The sequence below is a fragment of the Phaethon aethereus genome (assembly GCF_964289735.1).
Source record: "Phaethon aethereus genome assembly, chromosome: 1".
NCBI classification, from domain to species: Eukaryota; Metazoa; Chordata; class Aves; order Phaethontiformes; family Phaethontidae; genus Phaethon; species Phaethon aethereus.
Window position 1 is genome coordinate 191144577 of NC_138575.1, and position 20988 is coordinate 191165564.

A 20988-nucleotide genomic window follows, 5' to 3' on the forward strand; every position below is an offset into this window, starting at 1 on the left:
TGCGCCGCGCGGGAGGGGGTGGGGCTACGGACTCCGCGTGTGCGCCCTCGCCCCAGCCCGGAAGAGGGGACGGTGTGGCCTTAGTGCGCACACGCAGTGCGCGCCGTGAGGTCGGGGCGATGGCCTCACTGGTGGGGGCGCATGGGCGAGGGGGCGGGCGGTAGGGCCTCCCTGGCGGAGCGGCGCCCCCTAGCGGGCGGCGCCGGTGCCGTGCGCGCTGCCGGCAGCGGAGCGTGCTCCGGTGGGGGGGAGCGCGGCTCGGCCTGGCCGTGTGCCGCCGGCAGGTAACCGTTAAGCAGCGGCGGGCTCGGGGGCGGTGGCGAACGAGGAGGAGGGCGGCAGGCCGGAGTCTGTCCTTGGCTCCGTCGGGGCCGCGCCGTCCCTCAGCAAAGCTCCGGTGGGGCCTTGTGGGGCTCGTCACCTGGCGGGGGGATCGGCCCGGCCTCCCTCGGGCCGCAGCCCATTGCTCCCCACACCCCAGGGAACGCCTGCCTGAAGTAGGGAAGTCTGGGTAACCCGTGCGTCTCATCGCGGCGGCGTGTCCTTGTTTGGGCGCCGCAAACTTTAATGCTTTTCTCTCCTTCATCCCCAGATGAGCTGAGAGACCTTGGCCAGAGGAGGGTGCAAGGTGCTGGGGCGAGGTCTCAAGTGGTGTATGAGTGTCCCAGGGCCAGCCCAGGGTGGCCCCTGACCAGAGGCTGGCTCCCACCACAGGCTCGCCCACACAAGAGGTTCTCCCCCGCCACAGGTTTGCCCCCACGAGAGGTTTTCCCCTGCCACAGGCTCACCCCCATGAGAGTTTCACCCCATGTCAGCCCTTGGCAAGCGCTGGCGCAGCACTCCCAGCCTGACAGGCAGCCCGGCTCATGTCCGCAGGCCCCTGGCGCTGACCCTGCAGCGGTGTTGGAGGACAGCGAGATCAACGCACTGCTCTCCTACCTGAGCTGGGCTTGGCTCTGTGCTGGCGATACCCCAACACGTCTAACAGCCCTCCATGCAGCCACCCCAGAAGATGGAAGAGAAAAGAAGTAAGCCTTAAAAAAAATACAATAATGTTTTAAGCAGTCATTAGGCAGATCTTGTGTGAAACTTTTCTAGGAATCAACAGGCTTCACTTAACTGCTTTTCCCAATCAACCAAATGCAATTTCTGTGCCAGAATGAATGGAAATGTTTTTTCAGTTATAGCATAGAAAAGTTTAGGTAGCTAACTTATAAGTAAGGTATGTTTCATGCTCTCTGTGTTGTGAGTGGTGATAGTAAGAAATTTGGTATTTTCAGTGTGGTCAAAGAATGCTGCCTTACTTCTCCTTAGTGTTATTACAGCGGAGATACCTTGCTTTATCTTGCGTCTGTGGAAAAACGGATTCAGTAATTTTTTCACCTAAAAAAGCCTTAATTTTTTCCTAAATAAATTAGTTTAATTGCAGTACTGCTGTACTGACAGACTTACTTTAAAAAAAAAAAAAAGAGAGAAATGTGAGCTAATAGGAAGTGGGGATTATGTAGGCTCAGCTGAATATGCTGGAAAATATGGGTCATCTCGTGACAGCTTCATGCTTGAAGGATAATAAGAAATGATCTATGTAAAAAAAAAAAAAAATTTCCTTGCACAGCTTGTTTCATTTGAGTGTTCTTCAGCTAGGTCTTGACAAGACATGGGATGACTATTTGAAAATGGGATGACTATTTCACTGCAACGCTTTCTTAGGCAATGTTCCCACTGATACTGCTGTAGTATTTACTTGTATAAATTTTTAAAAACTAAGTAGCTACAACCATTTTAATTTCCCACCTGATCCCTTTCTTACTTGTCCATTCTGTACCCCTTGCAGTGATGTGTGACTGCTTTAAAATGGAGAACCTTACCAGTTCCGGAGAGGAGAGGATTGAAGGTAATATAATTTGTATTTATGGAGGGAAAGGGTAGTGGTAGTATATATTTGGTACCACTTCTGGTGTGAAAAACAATAACTGGAAGACAACAGTTTTGTCTTTTATGGTGTATGTGTAAGACGTTAGTCAGCCGCACTACAGATTCTTTACAGGAAACACGCACCCAAGTGCTTTTTCCGGTAGCTGGCATAATTAGCCCTGGCCTTGTCTGCTTGTTTCTTGCTCTAGCATCATTCCCCTGCACAATGCTGAAAAGAGAGATATATGGCCACAGGGCTCCTGTAGAGGGAAAAAAAAATCTGTCCAGAGGTAATGGCCCCCGCCGGGTTTAAACTATTGCCACCAGATGCCAGTCCACACCCTGAGTCATCAGCTGGTGAGATCATTTTAAATGCTGACAAGGTAGATGCATCCTGTGTCTGTTCATTCCCTGTCCTCCTGGCTGGGGTTGACAATAGCAGCATTAACACTGGAGAAGAGATTAACGATGTAGATACCTGTCTTTTTTGAAATGAAAATTATACTATGAATTTCATATGCAATCTTTACTTCTCCGTGCAAAACCAAGTTTTTCGTGTGAAGTTTCAGGGCACTCCAGCATGAGAATGGGGGAAGCGTTTCCAAGGTGAGTGGTTTGAGCACCACATGCAGTACTATATGTTTTATTTCCTTTTGGTCTATGCAAGATTGTAACTGATGACCCAGAAGTGAAAAACTGTGTTCTGTCACCCGTCCTCTGAAGTAATCTATCTACCAGTGCTATCCAGACTTAGTAAATGTTTTGACATGTCTGAAAACAGGTAAGAAATAAGGCCAGCAGTTTTAATCTGCAGTGGTGGAACTTCTTACTAGAATTTCTGAATGTATATTTTTAAATGCAGATATTAAATATACTTATTTCTCGGTATTTTAGATTTGTAATACTGTCATGCACAGCAAAAGGGTGGGAATGGCCCAGGGCAGATGTCTCTTGGAGCAATGGTGTAGGTTTCCAAGAGTGTTGTGGGAACTTTTTGTAACAGGACTTTGACCTTTCCACTTCTGTGAATATAAAAGTTCATGAAATGATGTTGAGAGTTAGTGCCAAATCAGTTATTTTAGAAGATGAAGTACTTTCAACATTGCCTGTTGATATTAAATATTATGCTTCTTAGCAGCTGGTGCTGTGGTGACAAAAAGTTGTTACTTTCTTCACTACTGTCCTGACATATTTGAGAGTAACCATAGGCTCTGTACTGCCATAGCATTACTTAGCTTCTGTTATCTTGGGCAACAGAAGTAATTCTCTGCTAAGGAAAAAATTAAGGAAATACTGCGTTCTTGTAAGGCTCGTAAAAAAAAAAAAAAAAAAAAAAAAGTATTTAATGACTGCTGGAGAGTTGTTGCTAGAGCACATTTGCCAACCCAAGATTTAATGTCTGAAAGCGGAATATAAACCTAATATGGTGACAGTAGACTTTACCTCTAGAAATGGAGTAGGAAAACAGATTTACTTATTCTTTGGTGCTTGATCATTGATGAAGAGAAACATTAATCGTGAGAGAGAGCCTGTTCTCCTCTGGTATTATCTGTTGACACACTGAACCATATTCACTTTTCAGAGTCCTGGCCAAAGATGCACTGCTAATGGTTTAACAAGAGCTTTCATGAATGGGCTTAGTACTTCAAAGTTACATACACTTGGAAGAGAAGGGGTTCTGAACCAGTAGCTTAAAAAACATTTCTTTAAACAAAATGTTCTTTATAAATATTTCTAGTGGAGGAAGGAGGCACAATATAAGGAGTGCATTAATTATTGCAACTGATATCACTTGATGAACAAAATTTGTCAAATTGCTTTTATATGAAAATATTTTGAACACTTTTTACCTAGAAAACATACCAAAAATATTGGTGGGACAGGATAGTCAGCTTGTGTAGCTAAGGGAGATTACAGATATTAAAAAATTTCCTTTTTTTTTTTTTTTGTTGTTGTTTCATAACCTGTTCAGTCTTTTGTTTCATAACATGTTCAGTTCATTCAGTTGTAAATATTCTCCTGTGTCACTTCTACAAGTTTCAGTGATGATTAAGTTATTGTGGGACTAATTTGCTGGTGTTTGGAGAAAGGCTTCCACAGCACACTTTGTAGACATGCTTGAAAAGTTACTTGAAGGAGCATCATGGACCATCAGAAGCCACTCCAGTTGGTCACTCAACTTCTGTTTCACTCTCATGATTAGGTTTAGGAATAGACCTGAAGGTTTAAGCCTACAAAAGAAGACAACTGTCCCAGCTGGTTTTTCAGAAGTGCCTCCCAAGGAAATGAGTGGGAGTCTTTGGAAAGTCCACTAGGAGCTACTTCTGTTCTTACACTTCTTGGGAGCTCTACAGACTTGTAAATGGAAACTTGCATTTCAGGTGATTTGAAGACGTTTTGGACACAGTTGGGAGGTAGAAGAGTGGACATCATATTTGAGCAGGTGCAAAATGTGCTGCTGTTGCTAAAGCAAAAGATCAAGAATGGAACTGCCACAAACGAAGGTTTGAAATCCTTGTAACGGTTAAGCTGGACAGCGGGGGAGCTGTGGCCTGCTTTGTGTAGGGCTGTGTATCTGCCACAATTCAAATATTGCTGAATTTAAATTACTTAGAAGTTGGCGTTTTTAAGCACTTTAAAAAATACATCTGCTCTTTAAAAAAAAAACTAATTATTTCAGGTGCATTTTGCCATTTTCACAATTTGCCTGTATATTTTTTTCAAATGTGTGGCTCTTAAGCACATGGAACTGAAATGTTTATTCTTGAGAAGTAAAGAAATATCTGCAGTGCCTTGTGTTTTGTTTATCATCAGAAATTTTAGCCTTTCATGCTGATCTTGGTGAACTGAATGGTTTTGGGGTGGGATTATAATCATATAACTATTATTTCACATCAGAGACACCATTATAACTTGAAACATTAGAAAAAAATGTGACAGCAATACATTTAAGATTGTTCCTGATTTTCATGGAAATAAGTTTCCTTTATCTACATCAAATTAGAAGTCTGATAAGCTTGGAGCAGTACACAGGTTTCTTTTTACTGGTTTATTTAATTCATAAAGATTGCTTTTTTTATTAAGTCACCCATGTAAATGTAATCTGTGGATTTTACTGCTTTTTTTTTTCTTTTTTGCAGGAAAATGTGCAGTAGTGTCAGATGCTTTTAAACTGGTATAGCCACACCCTCTACATTGTACTGCTTGCTCTAAATTGGTAGCACAATTTTTTGTGTGCTTGAGCTCCCACATCTTTATGACAAAATATTACAGCAGTGCATAGATAAAAGTTGAACTTGAATTGACGCAGTGAACAGATGATGCAATGAATCTGTGACATAGTTAAATTTGAATTTTTCTATGTTTTGTTCTGTAAAGATTTCGAACTAAAATACTAACATGGATTTTGCTGACACTTGTCTGCCACCTTGTAATATTTATTGCATGGGGCAAGAGCTTAAGACAGAACTGGTGTCTTATTTCTGTTCTTACCACCTGAAGGCCATTTCCACCAATTTATGAGTAGCATTAATTCAGTCTGCCAAGATCAAGCCTTTCCTAGCAGGAAGATGACTAGTTTGATGACAAAGTAAAGAGAGAAACTTACACTAAATTGTGTTTAGGTATATTACTGCCACTGGAGGCTACTGGGTTATGTGTGTTTGGAAACATTCCAGCAGCTTTCCAAAAGCTGGAGGATATTTGGTGCCAATTCACAACTACTAGTGTGAGCTGTAATTTTATTGTAATTTGTAGATGTGTCTATTAAGGACTGTGGTGAAAAAGGTGCTAATAGTATCAGTCTGGCAATGCTCTGGATTAGCACAGTGAGGAAAGAAGTGTCTCTGGAGGACTTGTACCTTGGTTTTGCTGTTATCATTGTCCCATTACCATTACTTAAATTACACTTTGTATTTGTTTTGTTTTGTTTTTTGCATAGAATGCTGGCAGGCTTGGGCACTGGTGAATGAAGCTAATCTAGGTGATCTCTTAACTTTGACAAATGGTATGTGCATCTCAATTGTACTTATTTGGTATCTGGATTTAATTTGTCTTGTTTTACTCGCCAGGAGCTTATTTCCCTTCGTTGAAATCATAAAAATAGACCTGAGAAGCCTGTTAGCATTACAAGGGAAAAAATGTAATTATTAGTTTCTTCAGGTATTGGACTCTGGACTCTCGCCTGGGTTTATACTTTTGTGGGCTGTGTGTATGTGTATATGGCTTGTACCAAGTGAAGAGAGTTTGAACTAGTAAGCCCTAATGAACCCAAGCTGGCTGCAAGCAGAAACCTGAATAATTGCTACTGGCATTTTCAGCAATATTACCTATTTATCTTTATATATATATATCTCGTTATATATTTTTTTTTATATATATATAGGTATAGTGTATATGCACTGAGCTCTCCCGTACGCTGCTCGGGATCTTCCTATAGGAGAGGCTGGGTTTTAGGCTGCAGGACGTATGGTTTAGAATAAACAGATCTTGACAAGACGATTAATGCAGAAGGGGGGAAAAAAGGGAAATAATTTCTGTATAAAGGAGTAAGTGGCTTAAAAATGGTACTTGTGTGTGTTGCTACTATAGGGGAGTTTGACTGCACCTCCGCATGCTTCCAGAAAGAAAAGAATTAGGGTTTAGTGCTGCAGAAACTGCCCAGATCCTACCCAGATACAGCCATCCACAACCAAAGGCAGGATTTACCCCCACCTCTGACATATCCCTAATTCCTGGCAAATGAGGCAATCTTTTTCTATGTGCGAGGAGGAAATACAACCCGAATTCTACCCAGCTTTCCGAGACCCCAGAAACCCCATCTTGTGCATGGCTCCACTAACTGTAATACCCTGGCATCCTTTTACCTCAAATAATGGAGAGAAATCTGTATATGTTTTTTACATGTGTGTTGTGTCCATGCACTTTGAAAGCTACATGGAAGACTTTAATGTGCAAATCACCTGGTGGTCTATGAAAAACGGTAAATCTTCATGATGCATTTCTGCCTCAACTTTGTCAATGCACACCTAAGTTTTACCCCTTTGGGAAAAGGGAAGGAGAGAGCGGAGGAGCAGGAGAGAAGGTGTGAGAGTGTGTGTCGTGTCAGCTAGTTGCTCACTTGCTCACCTATATGCAAACACATGACTTACACTTGTATGAGTTAGAAGCAGCAGCTTCCTTTTTTAAGGAAGTTAGCTGCTTTTTGTTAACTGTAGTTCATAGCAATGCATTGTTTTTAACGTACTTTCGCAATTATATCTTTAGTAACTAAAGTAAGTTCAATTATAAATTGAAAGGTGATTGTTGAAGTTTTTGCTTGATTTCAAATTTTTTCAGTAAGTGATGTGTTTGATGGAGATGGCATACAGGAAACAAAGCCCAAATTGCAGCATCTTCTTACAGGTGATGACACTGAAGACTCTGTAGAAGGTTCTCACAGGTCAGTGTTTTTAATAGTTTATTCCAGTTCCTTATTTGACGTATTCTTTAGTGCATTTGTGAGAGATTGTAATCTCTCTCTTGAATTTCTAAATTCAGTGTTTTAAACCCAGTTTTGAATCCTGCCAGTTTTCAAAGTGAAAATATTTTTAACTTGGCCTACACGGAAAACCTGAGGTTTTGAGTAGACTTGTCTAATTTACCCTGTGAGAACATTGCAGAATAAAACAGGACATTAGGTTGTGAATAAAGATCCATGAGTATTACCAGGATTATCAGGGTTAGGACTTAACAATTTTTGAGTTCAGTTCTCAGACTTTCACAGACTGTGGAGGTGGTCAGGCACATGGCTTAGTCTCTCTGTATGTAGCCTCAGGTACTGATTTGGAAGATAGGGGTAAAGATATCGTTCCTTTCTTCTTTTTTTTTTTTTTTAATGTCCTTTCTGTGTTTTAGTGTGCAGGTTCTTTCTGGGAAGAAGCTGTTGCCTTTTTCTTTTTAATGCCACTGAATATGTCTTCATATGACGTTAGGACAATAACACAACGCAAACCATGATTCAGTGAAACCGTTGGCCTTCTAGGAATGGGCTGTTTCTTTTCTGTGCTAATAGTATTGAACCACTAAAAAACTGAGTGTTTTACTGGTTGTCTAAAATGCTACTTTTTTCCTTTTTTTTTTTTCTTCTTTTTTATTCCAAATAGCAAAAAGGAGGAGATAGAAAAAACAGGTTCAGGGAGTAAAGAAGCATCTAGTAAAATTCAAGATTTACCTTTAAACCTGCAGTATCAGAATCACACATGCTCTAGCGCATGTCTTGCCAACAGAGCAGCGGGCTCCTACAAGGGTGAAAATCCTCTTAAGATACCAATCCTGTTTCACTTTCAAAGACGCCATGCAAAAGCAGACTGCCTTTCGAAATCACTGGATGTGAATTATAAAGCTCCTTGCGGTCGAAGTCTGAGAAGCTTTCAAGACGTGCAAAATTATTTGTTTGAAACAGAGTGCAATTTCTTATTTGTTGATCACTTCTCCTTCAACACCTATGTACTGTTGGGCAGGAACACCGTAAATCCCAAACCCCTTGTGTTTGATTTTGATATTAGCAATGGAGTCGAGTCTGTGCCCATTTCCTTCTGTAATGATCTTGACTGCGCAAGATTACCTTATTTCAAATATCGGAGGTCATCGTGGCCACGTGGATATTATCTCAACAATTTCTCCAGCATGTTTCTTGATTCGTGTGACTGCACCGATGGTTGCATTGATAGGTATGTAGAAAAATCTAATCCCAGACAAGTGACACATGATGCCTCAATAGTAGGGTGGTGGTGTAAGTGTGAAGGTGCGCAGTACCAAACGGTGCCAAATAAGGAAGTACCAACACTGCTGGAATATCTGTGGTAGTTGTCTTGTGCCATGCTCTGTGTTGACTGAAAACACTGTGTCTTTGTCTTCTCCAGAACCTGCGTGCTCCTACCCGTACAGCCTCTGTTGTAGGGAAGGAAGCAATCAAGAGGTGGATTACTGTGTTCCTTTCCTTTTCTCCCCACATTGGCAGTGCTTCTCTTCCAGGTGGAGCTGGCAAGCAGATCTCTCAGCTCTGGGAAAGGAGTGGGGAAAGGAGAGTCTTGTGCCAGCAGAGGAAGGCTCGTTTTCCTGGCAGGCAGGGGACGATTCTGTGTGACAACTACTGCTGCAGCTCTTGCTGTGGGATGGTATCCTAGACATGGGATGGGACAACCTGGAGAGATCAGTTCATTTGGAACTTAGACGGTTACTGAGGGCAGAGGAAGAAACACCCACACTGACAACCCCTACATCCCTTATTGCAGCCTTTCAGTACTTAAAGGGGGCTTATAAGAAAGATGGGGGCAGATCTTTTAGCAGGGCCTGTTGCAATAGGACAAGGGGTAATGGTTTTAAACTAAAAGAGGGTAGATTCAGACTAGATATAAGGAAGAAATGTTTCACAATGAGGGTGGTGAAACACTGGCACAGGTTGCCCAGAGACGTAGATGCCCCATCCCTGGAGACACTCAAGGTCAGGTTGGATGATGCTCTGAGCAACCTGATCTAGTTGAAGATGTCACTGGTCATTGTGGGGGATTGGACTAGATGACCTTTGAAGGTCCCTTCCAACCCAAACTATTCCATGATTCTATGATCCCATCCTTCCCCTTGTCTGAACAGAAACTATGGAACCCTGTGGTCACAGAACAAGTTTATGTTCTAGGCAGTTCAAATGGTGTTGCTCATTGGTGTCTTTTTCTAAGGCTCAGTAACTCTAGGCTACTTACCACTGTGTGGGAACTAGCAACAGTTAACATATGTGAGTTTGGTGATGATTTTGTCTGCTTTCTTGAAGGGTGTTTGTCTTTGACCTGATCTCTCCCTGTAGGTGTTATTTGGTGTTGAATCCATTTTGTATTGCCTATGACCCAACAAAAGCTTGAAATCAGTGTAGTATAATGAAGCTTCAGTAATTAAAGTTATTTAGTTTCGGTAGGGAACAGCAAGCACATAGCATGCTGCGTCTTTGCACTGAACTCCCCTGAGTTGAGATGCTTTTGGTGTGTGGTTTTGGGGTTCAGGATTTGGTCTGTTGCTCTGGGTACATGCACTGTGCGTCTTTGGCATTGTCGTGGTAGAAGATGGTGAATACTAGTGTTACTGCTTCAGTTTTCCACTCCCCAGTTTGAAATTCTTTACTTCCTGGGGGCTATGGTGGAAGGACGGTAATGAAGTAGTGGCTAACAGGCTCGGATGCTATGCCAGAACAGATGATTTTCATTCATTCATTCAATCCATTTGACAGTGTCCTGTTTATAATAAATTTCTGTTGTACTTCAGCTGTTTGCATGTGCCTTTTACAGAGCTTGGCAGAAGAATGGGGTTGGAGTGGAGAGAACATGATTTACTGTAAAGCACACCTAGCCAGGCAAGAGACAAAGAGAAGGGCAGGGTGCCTGAAATGGCTTTGTGGAGTAAAAGGGGATGCAAGGGAAGAGAGAAAATAGGTATATATAGAAGTGTGTGTATGTACAGGCAAGTACATTTTACATTATCTAGATTTATGTTTAATTTACACTGCCCCAAATACATTCTGAGATGTTTTACTGTTATTTTTTAGGTCAAAATGTGCATGCCTACAGCTAACTGCAAGAGGCTGTAGTAAAATTTCTCTATCTCCAAGTAGTAAAACATCCTGTGGATACAGTTACAAAAGACTGGAGGGACCTGTTCCTAGTGGGTAAGAAAGACCCAACTATTAACTGTTATTTTATTCGTATGCTCTTACTTTACTCCTGTAGTGTGCTACAGGACTAAAACAACTGCAGTTTTTGGATTACTGAAACCTTCCATTTTTGTCACAATCTTACTGACAGATCAGGATGATAAAAAAATAAGTAATGCGACTTGAGTCATAGGAGGAGAAAACCACTTCTGCACTGCAGATACTACAATTTTCACAGCTTAGTTCAAGGTGTAAGAAGAGTGTGAAGAGTAACATAGTATCAGCTGGTCCAGTGCTCAGGCCATATCTGGCCCCGTGTGCTGGTTTATTCAGTCATGCCAAGGGGAAAAGGGAGAGGGGAAGGAAACCTGCCACAAGGGAAGGAGACCTATCAGAAGAACATCACAGCATGTATCAGCCAAAGAAGTGGGAAGCATTAGCCATCCTTGTCCACCCATTCGCTCTAAAAGACCAGACTCCTAAAGAAGTATCAGCCAGCTGCTGTTGCCAGACTTGATTATGTGTGACTCTTCTGAGAGTCTCCAAAGCCGTCCTAGTGCTGCAAGTGTTTGCCCTTTCTCTTATTCAGCTCCCATGGATTAATATGCGGCCTGGGGAAGGTGCCCGTAATCTCAGGTGTTCAGGAGAGGAATTGTTCAAGGTAGCTTTCTGCAATAGCCAAGGGCTGAACCCACAGGCTTAAGGAGACCCTTTCAGTCCTTTGTTGCTGGATGACGTTAATTTATGGTTGGCGTGCAGAATTAGTTGAAGTGAAGCCAGTGAACCCAGAAACAAATGCAAAAAAAAGCACAATTGTGAATTCTTTTTGAAGTATTTCATTAAATCCTAAAACCCACGACAGCGACAGTAAGGTCCAGACAGACAGATTGTCGTTGCTAAAATCTGTTCCAGCATAGAATGAGATGCTTCATAGGGATTTCTGCTTCTGTGTGATTTACTCCTATAATATAAAAAGATAGCATTTATTTTTCTTGTCTACTTATACCAAAATCTGGCTGACACTTAAAATTGATGAATCAGCAATAAAGAAAGTAATGAGCTTCAGAGCGCTGCTGCACAATCGGTTTTAGACAGGGTCTATCTTTTCAGTCAACTGCCTTATTAAAGCTCAGGAGGAAAATGTGTAATACAACTTTGTTTTCTTAATGCATTCTTTTATATTGTGTTTTGTTTTGCTTCCTCTTGACAGAATTTATGAGTGTAGTGTGTTGTGCAGGTGTGACAAGATGATGTGTCAGAACAGAGTTGTACAGCATGGCATTCAAGTCAGGTTGCAAGTGTTCAACACACAGAAGAAAGGCTGGGGCGTCCGCTGCCTAGATGATATCGACAAGGGGACATTTGTTTGTACTTACTCAGGTAACAGAAGCTGACCTGTGGAAGATGTATAGCGTAATTCTCCCTCTCCTGTGGCCTGTGCCATGGAATTTTTTTGAGAACCAAACAGAGAAATACGGGGTTGGAAGAGAATGATCTTAACTTGCAAGATGATCAAGCAGGCAGAAGAACTTTGAACTCTGCAATATGATGGTGCCAGAGAAACAATCAAAACATTCTGGAGCAAAACCCATCTCGGACTCTTGATTTTTCCCTCACAGGTCTGTGCATCCTGTGCCAGGGCTAGTTTTCCTTCAGTATAAATGCATTTGTATTTTGCTTGTCAAATAATGTTCTTGTATTGTTTTTAATGTAAGTTTGAGCTGCGATAGCAAGTGTGACCTTAGCAAACAAACAATTAAAAAAAAAAATTGATCTGTTTCTTTCAGGCAGATTAATGAGCAGAGCTGAAGTTCAGGTATTGGGAGATGCTGATCAGGAGCTAAAAGAGAAGAGTGCTGTGAGTGACAGAGGCCATGGCTTTTTTTCCAAAAAAAGAAAACTTGACACTGATTGTTCAGGCTCTGTGATTGAACTAGTGCAGACTGGCAAAAATAACATTCTTGAGAAGCAGGAATCTTTGTCTCAGACAGTGGATAATGAAGATGAATCAACTCTGTAAGTTTACCAAAGCAAACTTAAGCATAACAAAACTAATATTCTGCTATTCTAGAAAGTCCTTTGTAAAACTTAGAGTAGAACTGAATGGCCTCAGCGGAGGGTGTGGGGTTTTTTTCTTTTTCAACGTTTTTATTAATTCCTGATTATTTCTTCTACTGAGACAGTTTTTTCTTTATATTAATTTTACTTAGAGTGTATACCACTTGGCATTTTCTAGAAATCCAGTTCATCTCCTGGGTGTACTTGATCTGTTCAGGGCATTCATCATTATGCTAGTTTGAAAGAATTCATAAAAGATACTTGAGAAAAATGACTTAAAGATACTTGATGACACTGAAGTGTTTGATAACAAACTAGCCACTAATGGTCCTGTCCTTTGCTCCCAGTCTCTCAACCTCTTGTTCTTTGTGACATAACCTTTCCTGCTAGGAGTTTTAACCTTTCCCTTTAGGAGTCTGACAACACCTCGCTTTTGCAGTGAATTACGCAAAAGCTGTGGTCCTGTTTTCATTTTACAGTCAGGATCTCATAGCCTGTCAGGATTCCTAAAATAAAATACCTGCAAAATAACCAGGTGGCTTTGTCAATAGCATGCTGTAGACTTTTCAGAAATCATTTAGGAACTTGTTTTCTTAAACTTTATTCCTTGCCCTGCCATGCTACTTTGTAAACACTTTCTTTGTGCTATGCATAAATGATTGCAAATTCTTGCTCATTTCATAGTAGAAGATTATTGTAGATTTTTGAGAAACACCATGAAATTGCAAATGGAAATTTTTTTAAATACCTGCCAGTATATTCTCACTTGCATTTCAGTATCTTGGAAACCTAATTAATTAATAATTTTGTAAATTACATAATTCTCAGCAATCAGATTTTATTTCTAAGTGCTATTACTAAAAATTGCACGGAAGCACAGATCGAAAGTTGTGTTTAATGCACTGCTACCTTAAATCTCAACAATTTCCTTTCCTGAAAATAAAAATGTTTTGCATGCGAGCTGTGTTTAAAAAAAAAACAAAAAAAACCCACACACACAGAGCACAGACAAAAAGACTTTGTTATTCTGCCTCTGAAGAAATTACAGTCCAGCTGAACTGAGAAACTTTTGGGAGGGCATCACTGTGCTCAGCTTTATATGTCATTCACCCCAAACAGGTTGTCTTTAAAAGGACAAACAATGTAATCATGTAATAATGTCATAACTTGTTGTGGCTACTGCACCTTTTGCATTTACAAGGGGCTTTAAATCTTAAGAAAGCTTTAAAGAGTAGCATTTGTTGCCGTACTACTGATAGTAGTCCAAAGAAGTACCATGATGTTTTTTTGTGGCGAGAAAACACATATAAATTTTACATTGCAAGTTTTTTTGAATAAGAGCTGTTACTTATTGCTAGACATTGTACAGATAGTAATATTAGTTTTGAAACTGGTGTTTTCTGCTGCACTCTGAAAGTAATACAAATGAATGTAATTTTAGATGCTTTAAATGTATGTGCCAGATATTGCTTCCCATCCTTCCTCAACCTTCTCCTGACATGAAGGAGTGAGGTTCTTCTGTGGGAGAGTATTTTCTGTATCTGCCATATATTGCCTGTCTCCCCCTCTTGTCTCTCTCTCTATCCCTTGTCCCAGCAACATCTTTGCTTTCCTGTCTGAAAGCTGCACTGCCAAAACTGTTGAAAGTGGTAGCAGTAAAAGGGCAAAACTATCTGTAGGTGCTTTATTTTGAGATGATCTGATATAATAACAGTAAAACAGACATTGTTTCTTGGCAAGAGAACTGGGAAAGGATGTAAAAGCAGCTGCTGATCTCTCAAAAAAAGTATGAACAACTGGTTTTTTTACAAATAACCTAACCTAAGTGCTCAGTTCTTAAGGCAAAATAGTCACAGAACTTGGGGTGAGGCTGTTCTTTATGAACTAGAGACTGTTAGATAAATGTGTGTTGTGAGAGTTACTTATGGATCTTTTTGTCTTTTATAATTTCCTTGTGACTTTTCTGTACAGGGTTCATCCAAGGAATTTAAGTATTGCAACTGCGAGAAGTCCTGGAACTAGAACAGTTGTTTTTCATAATCGCCAGCTAAAAATGGTAATAATTACAAGTGGCTTTAGTGGATTCATTTTTCACTGTGCTGAATATGTATGTTAATTTTATCCTTTTCATCTTAAACATTTAAATAGTTCTAATGATCTTCCGTCATGATACTGTGTCACGCTGAGCTAAGCTGATGTGCTGGAAGCTATACCCCATCCTTTCTCCATTACCAGTTCTTCCACATGTTCCCTGAGACCAGTGCTAACTACTCTTGCAGCCTTCCCTTCTCCACCCTTCACTTACACTCCAGCTTTGAGAGTCTTCAGAAGTCATTTTCCTCCTCCACCTCCTGTTGTAACTGAATGCAGGGTTACAGGGTCAGAGAGAGAATATTTTTGTGATGTCTCCCCGAAGAATGACATAGCAGCAAGGGAAGAAAATCTCAGGAGTTGAATGCAATTTTCTCATGCAGTGGCACAGTTGGGAGAATTTGATTTGACCTGGGTGTGAAGTGTTGCCTGCAAATATGTGCAAAGGAGGGAAACTGGGGTAAACTTACTCTGTAGGTTTCATTGCACTTAAGAAATGCACGTAGGATTTTCATGCTAACGTTTGGCAGTGCTGTCCAGTTTGGAGCTCCCATAATTAATTGCCTTTTTGTGGTGCGAGAGGATGTGAGATACTGCCACATCTGTTCATTTCATTGAAACCATGTAAAAAGCATGTTTGGGCTTTGGTTCAGCATCTTCCACAAACATGTTTAAATTCTGGTGAAATTGTTGGGACTTAGACACTTACTTAAATGTTTTATTGAGTGGGGAGTTCCTTCCAGGTTATTCTGAAGGATAATTTGAAATTAAGGTAAATGTTGCATTGCAGTAAATATATGAACTTTTGAAACCCAACCATAGCCATGCATTACAGTAGGTTTGAAACATCAACCCTAGAGTCCTAAAAGCCACTTGCTATCCTGTGTTGACCCAGAGTTGCATACAGCAACAATACATCACAGTCTTTTCATTATCTTTTATTCTGTTTAAAGGAAATTGATACACTGGTGCACAGTGCCAGCTCAGATGAAGATAATAGCTCTCAGATTCATCAGTCAAGCAAAACAAAACTAACCAGTGGAACAAAGAAAGGAAAAGAAAGTAGGTTTGCAGATCTATAAATACTGCACTCTTAGTACACGTGTGCCCCATCAGGTGATAGACTTAAAATGCAGAAAGTGATCTTTGGATGTGGGCAGGCCTATTTTCAGACTAGAATGATGTTGTCTGCATAATGCTTAGGCTGTCTTAAGAGAGCTCAGCAGTACAGAAATTACTGCTGCCTTGCATATTACAGTGCATAAACTGATACAGGGCAGTCTTTTGCCTGCAAAGTCGATCCTGGGACATGTTGAACAGTCCTGACAGCAGCTTCTCAAATAAAGTGAAATAATGGGAAAGTCAGTCTCGCAAATCTTACTGTGTCACACCCAATACATGTTCCAGTCAATAAAAATTGAACAGGATATAATGTGGGGGTGGGGGGACCTCAAGCTGGAGAGGCAGTGTGAAGCTGATGTTATTTGCACGTGCATCTTGTTTCTGCCTGAATTACAGTTTGTGATTCTCTCAAGAATTAAGATGTAGAATGATGATAAAATGCTATGTGGAAGAAATCAATCTGGAGTGGGATTTGAGATGAATGAGAGACTAGGTCGCTCACCTAGCAACTTGAGCAAGTGCTTTAGGCACCACAGCAGGAAACAAGTTGCAGGAGGATTGATGAGAAGCATGGAAAAAAGACAGTCTCTGTTCTAGACTACCAAGGAAGCTGCATACATTTTGGAGAACAAAGGGTGGGTGGATAGGAGTTCAGGGCCAAACAAGGGAAAGGCTTTGGACTTAAACTGGCATTGAAAAATAACTTATGTGTCCATTGACAGAATCCACTCAGCAGCAGAAGGAAGAACATCTGATGGAAATTGAACAGACTGAGTCTGCTGATGCAGACAGTACAGAATGCAAAAGAAAGAGTCTGGCTCTGCAGCGTGTTGACTGTGACAAATCAGGTGTGCTGGATGACATGTGTGTTGTGAGGCCATCCAAAAATGTACCACAACAAGACGACTGCAAAAAGGAAAATTGCAGGCAGTCAAAACAGGACACTTTTTGTGAGGAGGCTGATGGTGACAGGACGCTTGTGAAGAACGCTAATGAAGAAAATATTTATGTACTGGATGCCACAAAAGAAGGAAATGTGGGTCGTTTTCTTAACGTAAGTAAAAAAGTTGCATGTGTTCTCTTAGTTGTCTTAGTTTATGCAAATACATCATTTATTTAAGCTAGAAAGCTTTTGTGCATAAACCATATATGTGGTAGCTGCATGACAAGGCAGGCTATGTGGTGCTCCCTGCATGCTGAAGTGACAGAACAGCAGGGTGGGTCACACCAGCTGTTAGTGCCTCCATAAGATGATGCATGCTACATACTAGCTGTAGTTTTTGGCACCACTAGGTTGCTGAGTGAACTATACCCCAGTAATGAGTGACATCTTTCTCCTTAATTTTTGAACAGGCTTTTTTGGTGGTCCAGAGAGCAAACGGCACATTTTAATGAACCATAAGCCTTCTCCCAGCCTCGTTTTTTGCTCCCCAACCACTGTAAATTCTAGCTTGTGCCGATTTAGGATAAGTGTTGTGATGTTGTAGGAAATTTCTCTACCATTCAGTCATAGGTTCAGAAAGTGGTCTGTCATACGGTGTATATCCCTGCTAAGTAAGTGTCTCAATTTTGACTTGCTAAGAAATAGTAATGAATTACCAAGTACCTCCAACTGAGACGAATGGTTCATAGATATGTCTGCATGTACTGTGCAAGTAACTATTTCTCTTCATTGGCCTGGATATGTGTCTTACAGCAAAATGTTTGCGTATGTGTAAGCTATTCTTCCTTGCAGAGGTAATATGGTGTTAAGATTAGTAGTGCACCTTGCTGAAACCTTTCTTCCGCATGCATGAACATACATGCGTTCTGACATGCACCTGAGTGACCTTTCACATCTCGTATCTCTTTGCCAACATATGCAGTCATTTAATCTACTGCTTGCTCCCTAGCACTGCTCTCCTGGCTGACAGCAAGATACATCTGTTGCATACTGATTATTTGTGGTGTATCCTGAATCTGAGAGGAAGTCTCACCATAAATTTCTGGAGGACAGCTTGCTAAAAGAACTTGGTTGTCCTAGGCAAAAGTACTTTCATAATATAATGGAAATAATACTTTGAAGAGACATAGTTACTGCAAAAATAAGTGGCAATGACATTGAGTAATAGACATTCTGTGTGGCCTGGAGAAGGGAAGGCAGAAACTACCTTTATTAGTGACAGATACATGACACAAAATAGGTTCTTCATCCAACAATCAGGTGTTTCACTGTTTCTAATTCAAATGTTCTGTTTTACAGCACAGCTGCTGCCCGAATCTCTTTGCACAGAGCGTGTTTGTAGAGACTCATAACAGAAGTTTCCCATGGGTTGCATTCTTCACAAACAGGTGAATTTTTTGGAAGTTTAATGTTGTTCATTCAAGGCACTAGGGGAAAAAGCAGTGCTTAGTTATTAGGAAATAATTATGCTAAGGGGAGGCAGATGCTTAGATCAGGAAACCATAAAACTACCTTCTTATTGGTGACTTCTTATTGTGCACTGAAGACTAAAGAAATACAGTTGTTGATTATAACTAATGAGTTTTTCTTCAGTTTTGCACTGAAATGTATAGTGGGGAAGGTTAATTTTGATGCGTCCATTTCAGTGATAATCTTCAGTGGAAAAATAGGTTTAACTCAGCATGGTTATTTTGAAAGCCAAGATTCACTGATCCCAGTGTTGTGACTCAAGGAATGGCCAGCAGATCTGGGTCCCATAGGGCAGGATTGGACCCTACAGGGTCTTAGGGCTGACACACTTTGTGGACCAAACAAGCTGGCTCCAGGCCTTCTCCTTGCAGCTACCAAGAGAAGCAGGACTTTGTGTAGCCCAACATGTGCTGGTGAGGGGCTGTGAGGATATGCAGAAGTGAAAACTTCCTCTGAAAGCAGAAGATGTGGGTCTTCCCTTGGTGGGGGAACAGTGAGACACAAGAACACAGCAGCTAAACCCAGGAGGGGAAAGATTAGTTGCATCAATGAAGCTAGTTTATGCATGTGACAGTGGGAGCTCTAGATGAGAACTTACAATAGAGAGGAGAGGATTCGTTCCAGACAAACCAACCCCAGGGAACACTGATCCTCTGTGGAGCCTTGCAACTCCGGTCCACACTGACACGGATGCTGTGGATCACGCTGTGAGGGGGTCTTCTAAGAACTGTGAAGACAAGGTTTTGAAATATTGTCAGAAAAAAGATTTTGTTTTAGCTAAAGTCTTTCTTGCTCAGGTACTCGGTAAAGTGTGTAGTGGAGACTGAAGCCAGTGGAGAGAGGTAATAGTGGTCAGCAGAAGACACTTAGGGAAGAAGATTGTTGAAGGAGAGTTCCCCTGGCTGGGCCTCCTGCTTTCTGGCAATCACCCTTTTACAACTTTTCTACATTAAGGACTGCATCTGGATCATTGAGCTTAATTGTGTATCTTCCATGAACTTGCCCAGTCACCTTTTTATTTGTTTTACATTTCTGGCCTCCAAAACATCATAAGGCAGCAAGTCCCAGGCTGCAATTATGTGCTGTTTGAGAAGTGCTTATATGTTCCCAGCCTGCTGCCTGGTAATTCACTGGATGCCCCTCATATCATATCCAGTAAGAAATATCAGAGAATTCCTCTCTTCTTTGTAATACTCATATATTATTGTATTTTCCCTCAGTTGTCCCTCAGCATCGTAGTCTCAGATATTTAATTTGGCATTCTTTTGGGGCAATGAATTTCCTACCTTAGAAATTTCTTCTTTCATGTACTGTCAGAGCAGCTGGTTCATGAGGAGCGTGTGTTTTATTCTGTGTCTTAGGCTTTGTGCATCTAGGTAGTGCTACAATTGCATTAAAATGTAGCTTGCCGGACCAAAGATGGTAGTCTTCATCACCAGTGTATCTAGAGATCTGTTCAAACCTCAGTGATGCACTGTACATAGTAAAAATAACAGAACTGTGTTGTCATTTAGATATATTCGCTTATGTGTTTTTTCCTTTTTTTTTTGTTTGATTTCCCCCCCCCCCTGGAATTTGCCTCAAAGTTAGAGCAGGTTGTTTAGACCCTGACCCTATTGCACTGCTTGATAATTTTTTTTCTCTTAGATGTGGCTATTTTCACTCTCCATAGCTCTGGTAGGCAAAGCAGCATGCGTGTGCCAGAGACTACTTCTATCTCTCAGTTCTCTCCCAACAAGCTGCCTATATGATGCTCCCTGCCCCCTACAGTTTTGGGGTTTGCCTGTGCATCGTTGGTGACAAATTGTAAGCACAGTTCTGTTTCACTTAGTTCAAACGAATTGACCAAGTGTTTTATTTCTTAGGCATGTGAAAGCTGGAACCGAACTCACGTGGGATTATGGTTATGAAGCTGGGAGCATGCCAGAGACAGAGATTTCCTGTCAGTGTGGAGTTCAGAAGTGCAGGAAAAAAACCTTATAGGCAAAGGTTTCCTACTGTCAACACATCATGTACCTGGAGATTTATGTGCTGGAAGGGACTACTATACAGCAAACAGTACACTTAAGTCTGTGGTGCTAATTACGTTCAAGTAAAATGCCTTTCACCTGATCATTTTTTAAGTTCATGTTTAAATGTCACTTTTGTAGTTTGCAGAATTAGAACTGCTTGTCACTAGAACAGGCATCAAACTTTTCCTAGGTAATTTCTGCGTTCCTAGTCTTTCCCCCTCCTTTTCAATCGCAAGCAAAGTTCACAGTTCACTAGAAGAGTTCATGCTTCTGTGTCATCTGCAGCAGAGACATTACTGATGAAGAGCAGTATGAAGAGTTGATGTTTTCTGTTCCCTTCCACTATGTTGAGTTAGCAAAACTTGGTTTTCTGACACTCATTATGAATGCAAGTCTGTCTCTTTGGGGGCTGAGAATTATTAAAATATAGCTAGGCCTGATGGATCCAGTGGAACAGATAGTCTTGGACAGGGATGAGATAATCAGAACAGTTTTCCAGAGCTGTGCTTATGCTACAAAGTAAGCTGGGCAAGTCCTGCTGCTGCAGGAGAGAAATGACTGTTTTTTCTTGTGTCACATCCCTCTCCATGTTTGTGACACACAAAGAAATCCTTGCGAAATCCAGTGTGCCTCATTTCAGTGCCATGTTGTATAGTGTGGGACAGGTGGGCCACAGAAGTCCTTGCCATGTGGTTTGTTGG

General features: G+C 41.2%; 1 protein-coding gene across 1 annotated transcript; it reads left to right on the forward strand.

The window, feature by feature from the left end:
• Window positions 1-994: 994 nt before the first annotated feature.
• Window positions 995-20258, forward strand: SETDB2 (SET domain bifurcated histone lysine methyltransferase 2; the record flags this gene model as incomplete). The annotated part of the gene is made up of 14 exons (XM_082001245.1): window positions 995-1028; window positions 1835-1894; window positions 4296-4418; window positions 5855-5920; window positions 7252-7354; window positions 8058-8624; window positions 10487-10606; window positions 11802-11971; window positions 12379-12607; window positions 14621-14705; window positions 15694-15802; window positions 16585-16916; window positions 18105-18193; window positions 20141-20258. The coding sequence occupies 14 exons, from the start codon at window positions 995-997 to the stop codon at window positions 20256-20258; spliced, it is 2205 nt and encodes a 734-aa protein (XP_081857371.1).
• Between the last annotated feature and the right edge of the window lie 730 nt (window positions 20259-20988).